This window comes from Lycorma delicatula, chromosome 3, assembly GCF_047948215.1.
Source record: "Lycorma delicatula isolate Av1 chromosome 3, ASM4794821v1, whole genome shotgun sequence".
Classification (NCBI taxonomy): domain Eukaryota; kingdom Metazoa; phylum Arthropoda; class Insecta; order Hemiptera; family Fulgoridae; genus Lycorma; species Lycorma delicatula.
This window is the reverse complement of record NC_134457.1, coordinates 87,376,270-87,390,242: the sequence shown is the minus strand read 5'-3', so window position 1 is coordinate 87,390,242 and position 13,973 is coordinate 87,376,270. Positions and strand designations below refer to the sequence as shown.

The 13,973-nt window shown below is 28.9% G+C and overlaps 1 protein-coding gene across 3 annotated transcripts in view; it reads right to left on the bottom strand.

Moving 5' to 3' along the window:
• The window catches only part of Eps-15 (Epidermal growth factor receptor pathway substrate 15), a 190,279-nt gene extending 177,584 nt beyond the window's left edge, over positions 1–12,695 (bottom strand). For 2 of the 3 annotated variants that reach the window (XM_075360150.1, XM_075360151.1), the window contains exon 1: positions 12,578–12,694. In XM_075360150.1, coding sequence (XP_075216265.1) covers positions 12,578–12,604 — 27 coding nt within the window. In that variant the 5' untranslated portion in view covers positions 12,605–12,694. Of the gene's footprint in view, positions 1–12,577 lie in introns of all 3 variants that reach the window. The other variant, XM_075360152.1, reaches the window with a different exon arrangement.
• Between the last annotated feature and the right edge of the window lie 1,278 nt (positions 12,696–13,973).

Here is a 13,973-nt window from a genome sequence, read left to right as displayed (position 1 = left end):
ATTTTCATTTCACTTTTAGGTTAGGTCATGTTTAAAACTGTCTAAACATAGTTCATTGACTTCGCTATGCCTTCCAAATTCTGCGGACTCTTACCGGCAAAGTTCTAATGAACTTCATGATTACTTCTTTCAACATTAGATGTGATGTAATATTTTTGTACACAGATTTCTTTGTATACTTAAGAATTCATTAGAATAAATGTACTTTCACTTCAGGGAAATCTGTTTTTATGTTCCTATGATACTAGTTTTTAGTTCCTAGAAATACTTTTTTTAAATTATTATTTATATTTTTTTTTGTCAATTACTTTTTTTCTTAACCATATTATTGACCTTCTTTATAAGTTGTAATGATGTAATTATCTACATAAATAAAAATGTAAATGTTGATTTGTTCAAAATCTTAAATCTCTGAAAGTTCTTCACAAACTGCTTTGAAATTTTGACACAACGTTGCATTCGAATATATGCATGTTTTTATATACCTTCTATTTATATAGCTAAGATGTCACATTTGTGGCAGGTAAAAACATTTTTTTTTTTAAACAGCGTTATCTGTTGGACATAAATGCAACACACACTGTACTAAATAATTACAACTCCATTTCTATGTTTCTGATACGTCTGTCCACTACAAACTAAAAAACTACTAGACCGAATTACACATGGGGAAAAAGAGAAAAATCAAAAAGGTAAAAGGGAAGAAACTAAAAAGGAAAGAAGGAGAAAAATGTAAAAAAGAAAAAAGAGGAAAACAGGGAAAAGTAAATGCAAAAAGGAGAGGAGAAAAAAGAGAAGGAGAAAGGGAAATAAGGGAAAGAAGGAAATAGGAAAGGGGACAAGGGAATATAGTAAAATGAAAGTGTGAACAGAAGTGAAAGGGGGGACAGTGAAAGTGGGAGAGAAAAAGGGAAGAGGGAAAGGTTAAATTTTGTGAAGTTTCGTAATGTTCAATTTGATAATTTTTTATCAAACTTTCAAACATGTTCATTTAATCTATATATATATATATTTATTTATATAACCTCAAATCTAGCAATAGCGAAGCACTGCCTGGTCTGCTAGTTTTTTTATAATGATGTAATCATCCCCTTCATCTAGTCTCCAAATTTATGTATGAATCAAACCTTCCTTTTCTCCTTTTGTCAAACAATGGCTAATTACTTTGACTAAAATAGGGGTTAGCAGTCTACAATCACCTTAACAAAATACAGATTCAATAAAAAAGACAACTGTTCAAAATTTAAAAAAAGGTTTTGACTACTAATAGCCCCACGTCTGATACTGGTACTATCTTAAGAGAACATAAACATCAATTTTGATATTGGTATATCAATAACTCATGATTAAATGTTTTATACTACATAAGCCTTAATCTCAATGAATAATAAAAAAATAGATCAAAATTATTGACAATAATAAAGTAATCATTCAAAATACAATTCTCTGATGATAAAACTTGGCTAATATTATTTATTTAAAAAACATTTTGAACAATAAAAAGATAAATGGACACAATAAAATAATAAAATTACAAAAAAAAGAAAAAACAATCTAGCAGGAAACGGGAAGCACAGTTGATTAAAATACTGAAATATGATGCGTGTGAATATATAGAACTATATACAGTATACCACAAACAAATATATACATAAAATATTCACACTACATAATCCAATTAAGATATAGCCTCCTCTAATTATAGAAAAATTTATTTCATTTGAAGATAACATTGCAATTATGTAAAAAAAAAATAACTCAACTGCGGTAGTTAATAACAATGACAGCTACAAAAACGTAATATAATTAATGACAACAGCCTATAATGATTCAATCACATTTATATTATGTAGACAAAATTATATGTTCAATTTTTTCATTAATGGTTCATTTATAAATAATTAGTCTATTTAATTTTTTAAATAAAGAATGATTAAATTATGCTTTTCTCGTCTAATGATTCAGCTATTTGTGGACAATCACTTCCATTATACTAACACAAAACTTACACAAGAATTTATTAAAGTTTACATTTAAGCAAACAATAGTAATATTTTAATAAGAAACACTTATTTAAATATATGCATCAATAAAAAAATAAATATTAAAATAACGTTACATTACTATAAATCATAAAATAATTTAACTATATTTAATGCTTTAAAACTTATGTTCACACGTGTGTGTGTGTGTGTGTGCGCGCGCACACACACACACACACACACATAGAAACTTAAACGTTTTTGGTCAACAGGTTTTGAGACTAGGCAAAAAGTGTTTAGAAACAATATTGAAAAAAATTAATAAATAAAATTAATATTGAAACAAAATTAATAATTTTTACTTTTAATAAGCAATCTCTTTAAATACTTGTTAACTGATACTGTTCTGAAACTTCCATAGCAGTAAAACGTTGATTACATTTTTAAAACATACCAGGCAATAAATGCAATATATTATTTTGTAGATGTCTTCTCTCCTTTTTACACAAAACTTTATTCACCTTTTTAGAATAAACCAAATTAAATCAAAATATTACATTATTTATTCCTAAGTAAAAAATTCTAATTTTCAGTTATTTTATTAATACCTATTTATTTATACATAATACAAACATGCATCTATTCATACATAATTAATTACATACATATATTTTTTTGCAATCAATCTGTGTCATTTTCATGATTAAAATCATGGACAACACTTTATAAGTTGTACATACATGTACAGGAACCAAACAGCAACAGTAGCAATTGAAGAACATAAGAAAGAAGCCATAATAAGAAAGGGAGTCCGACAAGGATGTTCCCTATCTCCGTTACTTTTTAATCTTTACATGGAACTAGCAGTTAATGATGTTAAAGAACAATTTAGATTCGGAGTAACAGTACAAGGTGAAAAGATAAAGATGCTACGATTTGCTGATGATATAGTAATTCTAGCCGAGAATAAAAAGGATTTAGAAGAAACAATGAACGGCATAGATGAAGTCCTACGCAAGAACTATCGCATGAAAATAAACAAGAACAAAACAAAAGTAATGAAATGTAGAAGAAATAACAAAGATGGACCACTGAATGTGAAAATAGGAGGAGAAAAGATTATGGAGGTAGAAGAATTTTGTTATTTGGGAAGTAGAATTACTAAAGATGGACGAAGCAGGAGCGATATAAAATGCCGAATAGCACAAGCTAAACGAGCCTTCAGTAAGAAATATAAGTTGTTTACATCAAAAATTAATTTAAATGTCAGGAAAAGATTTTTGAAAGTGTATGTTTTGAGTGTCGCTTTATATGGAAGTGAAACTTGGACAATCGGAGTATCTGAGAAGAAAAGGTTAGAAGCTTTTGAAATGTGGTGCTATAGGAGAATTTTAAAAATCAGATGGGTGGATAAAGTGACAAATGAAGAGGTATTGCGGCAAATAGATGAAGAAAGAAGCATTTGGAAAAATATACTTAAAAGAAGAGACAGACTTATAGGCCACATACTAAGGCATCCTGGAATAGTCGCTTTAATTTTGGAAGGACAGGTAGAAGGGAAAAATTGTGTAGGCAGGCCACGTTTGGAATATGTAAAACAAATTGTTAGGGATGTAGGATGTAGAGGGTATACTGAAATGAAACGACTAGCACTAGATAGGGAATCTTGGAGCTGCATCAAACCAGTCAAATGACTGAAGACAAAAAAAAAAAAACATACATCGGTCCGAGCTGTCATACAGTTGGTTACTTTTTTTTTCACTTAGAATAATATCAGTATTTTTTTAATCTTTTCCATCTTTGCAGCTTTGATAATGAAATCAGTTATAAAATATTAATACTTTTAACAAAACAATTTATCATTTTCCCTTCTTGATTTGTATAATTTATTTCTTTATTCTGCTAAAACAAGTTTTCATTAAATTTAACCTAAAAGAACATATATTAAAATTGATTTTGATAAAGGAAAGATATTCATTCATATTTCTGCTAATACTGATCTGTGTGGTTTTTTACTACTGATAACTTAGAATTCACTAAAAGAAAAGAAACACCAACTGAGAAAAGAACAATCTAAAATGTACTCTAACATTTAGAATAGAGTTAACAGTGTTACAATAATTATTAATATTTAGTTTAAAATTCTAATGAATGTTGTAGTAAAAAATGTTACTACATTTTATGTATTAAAGGGGAGATTAAGACATTTTGGTACACAATCGACATTCAAATTAAAAAAGAATGGACGGTATTAACTAACTAATGGAAACTAAACTATATTAATGGTATAACTATATAACTAATGAACGGTAATAAAACTACTGGTTAGCTCAAATATTTTATGGTATAAACATTAATGGTCTTTAAATGAGCTTGCACAGACAAAAACTGACAGTAGTATAATAAGATCATAACTTTTAGAAAGTTGTAACAGTTAAATAAATATTTATTAGCCTTAGTTCTCTGACGTACTACTATGTTTTCAGTAAAATGATTAAAAAGTGTCACTAACCAAAATTTTTCTCTCATCTTTTATCCCTTTTATAGTTTTCAGTTGGAACATAATGATGCATTATTCTGCTATTTTAAATAATAGCTTTGGGAGTGCATTATCAGTTGTTATATCTATACTTTGTTTTTTACCCTTCTGCTGGCATCTGGTTGTATCTACTACACACCTGGTTAATTGTTACATCAGTTGCTCAAATATTTTGTTGGTGAAGGTTGTACTTCAAGAATATTTACTATGTTATTTTGGTTGTACTGCTGTGCTGTTTATTCATAATAATAAAAAACTGAAAAAGTTTTTGCTCATTTTTTATTATCGAAATTTTACAAATTTTGTTTCAGATTAAATTCAGACCCAATTTTTAAATACTCCCATAAAAAAAAAAATGCAGTCTTGCCAGTAAATTTTAACTGATAAAATTTCAGCAGTTATCTGTGTTCATAATTTTAATGCTATTAAAGACATTTAAAAAATTATTTCTATTTATTTATTTTTTTAATCCACTGACAACTTGATGAGAACAATAAAAATGACTTGTTCACTTGCTTATCGCAGAATCTAACAAATCCACAATCGCAGGAAATGGGTGATTTTGCAAGTTCAACTCAATTTAGATCCTTAGTAACAGATATGAAACTTCAAAAAATTTAATCCCTAAAGATAATAATTTTTAAGTGTGAAGATTACTGACTTAATAACTGTCTTTAACTACTTTGTTGTTTTTATCAAACATGTTATTTGAAATTCATTATCTGTAAGAATGATGTCTTGAAACATAAAGTGCAATCTTAATATGAGAAAATTAAAGTTATCCACAAGTTAGAGAAATGTATTATAAAAACAGTTAACTTGTTTTGTTAAGAAGTAAACAAAATTTCAATTTAACTACTAGTTCAATACTATGTATTAAATGAAAACCAGCAAAAAATATTGAAAGTTTCTAACAATGTTTGCAGTTTCAAGAAGATAAAATAAATTGGAATTTTAATCAATTCATAAAGCTGTTCTTTTGGGACAAAAAGGTAATATCTTTCCAATAAATGAACAGTCACAGAGAAGAAAATCTAAATTCTTTCTCACAGGTTGAATTTAAAAATTGTAAAAATTCTAATGGTCCCTTGAAAAATTACTAACAACCTAAATTTTAAATTGTTACCTTTAACTACCAGGTGTGTAAATATTAAACCAGAATTTTTGTATAGAAAATACAAATTTATTGTACGAAAATGATGAAAAATATTTTATTTGAAATATTGTCCATCACTAGCTATACATTTTTCCCATTTCTCTGGCAATTTATGAATGCCACACCAAAAAAACTGTTGCTCTTTGAGGCGAACCAGTCATCGAGCCATTTTCGTATATTTTGATAAGAAGTGAAACACTGCTCAGCAAGTGCGTGTCCCATTGATGCAAACAAATAGCAGTCGGATGGCGCCAAGTCTGGTGAGTAAGCTGCATATGAAAGTATTTCCCAACTGAACGCCTCAATCGTTTTCTTGACCGGTTTTGCTGTGTGATGGTGCATTAACATGAAGAAAAATCAATTTGTGTTGCCTTTTTTGATATTCTGCTCATTTTTCACGCAATGCTTGATTCAAATCAAAACATTTGTCGTTGGTAGCATTCAGTATTAGCAGTTTCGTCAGCAGGATCATTAGCAGGATTATTAGCAGGATCCTTCTGATCCCACCAAACACAGAGCATTGTCTTATTTCCATAGCGAATTTGTCTTGATATCGATGTCAATGGTTCACCTGGAGTTACCCATGATCTTATATCCACTTTTCATCACCTGTCATAATTCGATGGAGAAATGACTTTCTTTTGTACCTGGCGAGCAGCATTTTGCAAGTGGTTTTTCGGTTTTCTTGCTGTCTTCCATTCAGTTCACGTGGAACCCATTTTCCCATCTTCTGGATCTTTCCCATGGTTCTCAAACGTATGGAGACAACTTCTCGTGTTACATTTAATTGATCCACAAGTTGTTGCATTTGAGCATCATCCTCACCCAACAACGCTTCCAATTCGCTGTCTTCAAACTTTTTCGAAGGTCTTCCACGTTCTTAGTTTCTTACATCAAAATCACCATTTTTTAATTTTTTAAACCACTTAAACCACTGTGACTTACCAAGAGCATGCTCACCATAAGCTTTAACAAGCATTCGATGAGATTCTGTAACAGTTTTCTTTAAATGGTAGTAGAAAATTAATGCTGTCTGCAAATCATAGTTTGTAGGTACATAACTCAACATATTCAAAGTTAATTGAAACTATGCTGTTGTACGAAACTTGTATTGTTGTGAGTTGAAACTCTTTGTCAGCTCTCAAAGAAAGAAAATGGCGCCAATGATGCGGTTTGGTGGTAACTACATTGAGACAGCTCAGGTCATCTATGGGCAAATTCCGGTTTCATATTTTCACACCTGGTAAATGCAGTGTTTCAAAAATGTAAAATAAAATTTTATTTATTGAGCTTTCTCTGCGACTTAAGTTTTTATACTGACAAAAACTGAAGTCCTCTCACATGGAGATTTAACTGAATATATCTATTAAAACAATTCTCTTATTAGATTAATAAAAATTTCCAATTTTTTTTTTAATTTCATTCAGCACCTTTGTCAATGATGGTATAATTGTAGCTAACTCCTTTCAACATACTATACTCCCCAAATATTATGTCATTCACAGAGTAATGTGTATATTACACAATATTCAAAATTAATACTAACTAAAAAATAAAAATTCATGCTAATTGCAGAATTTCAAAACATTTTTTATTGATAAATTTACCTCTAATATTAAAACCCTGATTAATTATAAGCGATTCCAAGCCAATTTTAACAAATGAGAGGCATCAACAAATACAAAAATTCTCACTTATTCTCATCAGGATGAAAAAAAAACAATCTTTTTCAAAAGTAATATTTAACAAAGACTGTAATTTCACATTTCCAGAACCCATGCCACTATTGATGAAACCCACATTATAATTTATCAACAATTTCAATCAAAATTAGGCTACTTCTGCTTGTTAAAGAGTCCTTGAATCATAACATTTTGACAAGATTTATGAAGAGGACCTACTTTTTATTGTTCTTTATTGTCTATATTTATTTTATTAGAAATTCAAATCTTATCAAAGGTTAAAACACTCAAGACATCCAAATTATTTAACTGTGATGGTTTAATTTTCATTAAAAGTAAAATATTTTAAAATGATAAAATGTAAATAAGATGCTTAAGTGCAAAGGGCTGACAAGGCTGGTAATGGGTAACTGTTACTTCTTACATTAGCTCTTGGATAATACTTCTTAAAGAGATTACTACTGTAACTATATCTTCTGATGAAAAATGAATATTTTTCTTGGGATTCATTAACAATTTTAATCGGCCTTGAGTAAAAATTCACTTTATTTTTTGTTAAGACTGGCTGAAATCTCCTCACTTTTTAGGGATTTTTCTTTTAATAAAAAGTTCATACTTATTTTTTTAATTCTTCAAACTGTATATTCAAATCATGATTTTCATTTGTGTATTTTTAACCTCTATTTTAACTTGATGATTTCAATTCGGTTCGTTTCATCAGAATTGTTGTTTAATTCAACTAAATGATTGACTTCAAGCTGAGGAATGATTGGCCAACTCTTTCTTATTTCATCAGCATTTTATAGGCCTATAATATTCTAAAATGATAAGAACTTCAATGCGATGATTTCTTTGTAGTATCTGTTCTGTTTTTTCAGTCTGAAGACAGGCTGTTTTACAACAGCTGAGAAGGCAAAACATTTGGCAGTATTACACTCTTTTAAGTTTATTTCAGAAGCTCATGTTGAAACTGAAAAAACTCAATAGTCAAAATGAATGGATTATATTGTACGAGTTTTTAAATTAAACTTGTCACTTTGCCAGCAAGTAATATTCCATTTTTTTACAAAATTTTCCTCTTTTAGAAAGCTAGAGTGGCTTTATAGAAAGACCTTTGATATTTTAGAGTAGTTTTTACAACCAGAAACAGCACAATGTATATTTTAATTTTTAAATGGGCTTAATTTTACAAACACTCTAAAAATTAAGAACCCTTAATTAAAATTTAACCACTCATTTCATCACAAAACATTTCAAAATTTATCAAAAAAATATTCCCAGCACTTTTAAATAAATGTAAGCTGCAACTACACAGGGTTATCCTATCCTTTAGTGTAGCAACACACAAACTTCTGCTTTGCTTCATGTAGCTTCAACTTTGAGTGGCTTCATGTACATAAACAGCCCAATTTACAACTTATGTCTGACACATCACAATCCTTCCAACATATAAAAATGTAAAAACTAATGCAATAGTAATTGTCATGAGAAACTGACAGTTAAGATTTAGGTCAATGATATTAGTTATCAACACATACAATGTCAATGTTGTGTAGATACAATTATCAGGAAAGGATACAATTATCATATACCGTGTCTTTAAATTTGATGGTTATACAATAGTAAGAATATCTAACAGTTTGAAAATTATATTAAAGATGTAAAGTACGGTAAATATTAATAATCGGCACACCATTAAAGCATTTTGGCCTTTTATATGGTAATTTTTTATGCAACAAGTTATGATAGGTTACACTTGATTATTTTTCTAAATATTCCAGACAACTTGTTCAAATTCACTACACTTTTTCTTCCATATGTTTCAAAAATCCACCATAAAAATAGGTTTATATAAAAAGTTTGACTAGTGAGGTTAAAGCATTCACAAAAAAATAACTTCTGTAAGTTCCTAACTACATTGACTTCAGAAAAATGAAAAAAAAATCATTTATGATTGTTAGTTTTATACATCTTAAGATATCAAGTACAAATACATGTATGTTGTACGTCTAGGGACTAGTTTGTAGAAGAAAAAGAAAATACAATTTCATGTAAAAACAATAACATGGCAAATTGAAACTTAAATCTATTAATCTCAAATGCAGCAGAAATGCTTGCTTGATGTGTTAAACATGTAAATAGTACAATAAACAACAACATGACATAATACAACATACAGAATCTCTCATAAAATTTGTACAAAAGGTCAATTATTTAAAAACTGATTATATTACTTCCATTTTCATATTAAACTGATATTTTTTATAAAGCTACATCAAAATAAGATTTCAGTAACAGTACTGTTACTATTACAATAACATTTCTTAATGACTTATTAAAATGTTGTTCCAAAGAAAATTCCTTTAGCTTAAAAATAATTTCAAAACATGTCCTTATAAAACTGGACATAAATATTAATTTAATAATATTTTTAGTTATGCTGAAAAAATAATTTTCTATAAAACACGTAATATTGTATACTGTTGGAAAACTACCAAATGAGTATTAGCATGCTTAAAATTAAATGACAAGCAAGTTTTATTAAATAAATATCCAATTCTCATATAATACTCTGAAACTTCACCAAGTAATAAATATAACCATAACAAAACTGACTACTCCATACCAGACTTAAATGCAACTATTTTATCATTCATAATATAATAAATAATTCAAAGTAAAAAAAAAAAAAAAAAACAATATAAAAAACCCAAATTCAATAAAATCATACTGAACAAATATTGTTATGGTAAACAGAAAACAGGAAATGTGATGCTATTTTTAACTTTAAAAAATCTTAAAATTGAATAGTTTTAACTTAAAAACCTCCTGAAGAGCTTCTTTAGTAGCCTACAAGATGAAATTCTTAAAATACACATTTACAGTAAAACAGGAATTTTAAAATTAAGTTTTCACCAAAAGTACCAAAAACTTAAACCTCATTAAAAAAATATGTTATTAAAAAATAATTAGATACGCTTAACAAATGGCTTTATATACTTATTACTAGTTATCTATATATTTATTACTACTTTAATTCAAAATGTGATAATATAGTCTTTCACATAGTAAATGCACTCTGCAAATAAAAATTAAATTACCAAACAAGCATTTACAGTACGACCAACTTATATAAAAAAAACAATAACAATAACTTGTATGCATTACACAACAAAAACCAACCCTTTTTCAATGCTCCACTAACATTAAAATCAGTAGCTAAACACAATCTTAAATCAATTATTGTTTCTTCTGAAGTAATTTTTATTTATTTTTTTTAATATGCATCTAACTGGAAAATGTAAAGCCCATGACTGGTATAAAAAGATAAAAAAACATATAATGTTGTCACAAGTGTGTAACATTATATAATGATGTAATATGGGGATGTAAAGTTATGTCACAACTTTTAGTTTCAATTTGTACACAATCCTTCATACATTATGAAATTAAAAAAAAAGCTAATTTTCCAATGTTTTTGCAACCTGGTGACTTTCTCTAATAAATACACACAAAATTGGAAGTAGCTGATGAAATTAACTTGATAAAAACTTAACTAATATACCATTAAATATATTAGTCTTCAACAGCCACACAACTATATTATAGTCTAATAAAAAAATTCAAAAAATTATGTAAATAGAGATGTGGGAAAATTGATTGGAAATTTGGTACTTAACTGTACCAAAATGTAAATTAAAATATTTTAAGTCTTCTCAAAATTGGAATTTTTATTAAGGAAAAAACCAAATATCCGGGAAAAAGCAAATAAAGAAACCAGACAGAATTACAAAATAAAATAGGGTAAGCTGTAATAAATACACAACACTGAAACACAAGAGAGTAACCTTATTTAACCTCACCAGTAGTAGCAGATACCAGACAGCAACAAATAAGCACTAGATTACTTAAAACAACAAAATTTGTTAAAACTTAAGACAGTGTAAACTGTTGAAAAATATTTGGTGCTTATTTAAACAACTGTGCTACAAGTCATCAAATTTTTTAAGCTAAGAAAACCAACCTAACATCTACACCATTTCAATCTATATTCATTTAATTTAAGCCACAAATTATGTCATCCACACAAATTACTCCAAAACTTTTGGCACATTTGTAATGATTTTAATGTGAACTTATACAGTCATAGCACAAAAGTTAATATACCACCCCAATACATTAAAAATAATATGTAAAACTAAATGTAAATTTATACCAAGCCCACCAACATGACTAAATATAAATTATACTTTGTCCCCAATGAAGTAATACCTTTTTTCTGTTAAACCTCTGGAACCACCTTTTGGTATTACTTCAGAGGATGAATGAGTATATGTATGAATATAAATTAAGGGTAGTCTTCTAGTGTCAGGTCAACCATTCCTGAGATATGTGGTTAACTGAAACTCAACCACCAAAAAACAACAGTATCCACAATCTAGTATTCATATAAAATTAACTGCCTTTACTAGAATTAATAAAATAATACCTACATTTTTGTAACTTTCAAAATCAGACCATGAGTTATGTATGTGCCCATGATACCAACGTTTTCGTATTTAGTCATACTAATGTTAGAATCATTCTGCATGCATTACCCAAAAGATTTAAATATAAATGTTATATCACCAACTAAACAATCCTAAATATAAAATAGCACACTTTCAAAATAAACCTTTTTCGTAAATATACGGCCCTACAACTCCATACACTGATAAAAGTATGGTTTAATGAAAATAAGATTAAGCAATGAAACAGTAAAACCATGTAGGTTGTTCATAAAATGTCATTTATTAATTACAACGCTGACGAAATTGTTTAATATAACTTTGTAAAATTCTATTACACAGTTACAAGTAACATTTTAAAGTCAAACCTAATAAATTTTATGGCAAATATCAAATATCGATATGTCTATCACGACAGATGCGAAATCACACGATAGAGCATTGTATCGGTCCGTATAATATTACTAACCTTTTAACAGATGATAAGACTACTTAATTTTCATACATAAAATGAAAAAAATAACGAACTTGAAAGAAGGTAAGGCCTAAACTTCACCGACCAATGACCTTTCAAAAAATTATTACACTTCAACAACCAGGTACAGGAAATTGAATATACAACTTAAGGATATTTTGACACCTTCCTTGTACGTAAAAAAATAAAATAATGATAATAAAAAATGTTCATCAAGAAATGTTTTTCATGTTACCTGTGTCGGCGATGGCAGAGCGGCCATGTTCCCTTCAGTACTATTTAGATAAAACTATTGGTTCATAGTTCCAAGCAACCATAACAGAAGCGCCAATCAGAATTTTGATCAATAAAACTTCATGTTCAAATTGTTCGTTCTCTGAACATCCAAAAGGTGACAGCACGCAACAAATATTCCTAAATCATGAGATTAAAAAATTGAAAATAATTTATGATACCGTCGCCTATACTTCAGCATTTAGGCATCATTATTTAATATCCAAGTAATAAATTATTATAATTATTTCGATCCACAATGAAATTAATAATAATTCAGTCATTCAAACACTTATATAAATAATGAATAATAAATAATTAATGTTTATTTTTCAGGGCCATGAAAATACTCATGAGATTCTTGTGAGTTGCAGTTTCATTACTAGCATTTTTTTGCATCTGGTATTCACCATTCAGTTAAAACGATTCACAAAACTCGTACATTCTCTGATTAATTGCCAAGCCACACCCCGGTGCGCGAGTACGAATTCGCAAAATAATAAACTTTTCCTATATAATTATTGTGAAGCACTGTTGATTCTAATGCTAAACTAATTCTAAGTATAGGTGTAACTTATTTTATTTTTATAATGTCAACGCATGATAATTATTTATTTTTTTCTTTTTTCAGGAAGCTTACATTTTTTATACATCTTACTTTTATTACAAATTAATGAAAAATATTGCCACTAATTCCAATAATATTCTATTTTTGACGTGAAACGGTCTTTCGAAACAGACGGGTACCAAAACAGAAATTTTTAGCTTTACAAAAAGGTCTGTCATCCTGCCTTAATAACTACCTAACTATTAGTCTAAGAGACGTAAATGTAGTGTCATTTTATAACTTACATGGTCAGCTCGCCGATATGACTTTGAGTTTGCGTCACTGGCAAGTGAGTTGGTGGGTATGGGGCACGCGCAATTCAGCCAAAACTGCGCTCTCATTCATTTTTATTCAGTGTAATTCACGGCTTCAACCTGATAGCGCGGTTATTCGTGTGTTTGTTTTATAGTTTGTCGAGATTGATCGATTTAAGTAATAATAAGTGTATTTTGGCCAATATTTATGAGTAAAAAATTAAAGTAAATATGGAAAAAAAGTATAAAAATTCAATATGTCAGCCTCAGCCCGCGCAAAAGCCAGCCGGAAATATAAATTACGCATATTGTTGGAAAGCGGAGATTATGGGCCACACACAGGTACCCCAATGTTCGGTGTCGAGCCAACGAGACTGTTTCGGAAGCGTCGCAAAGCTGGCACGGCACGAGCACCTCTACTGCTGCTGGACCCAAACTAATGGACATAACGAGTGAAAATAACACCCATACATTTGTCGAAGACATCCCTGGGCTAA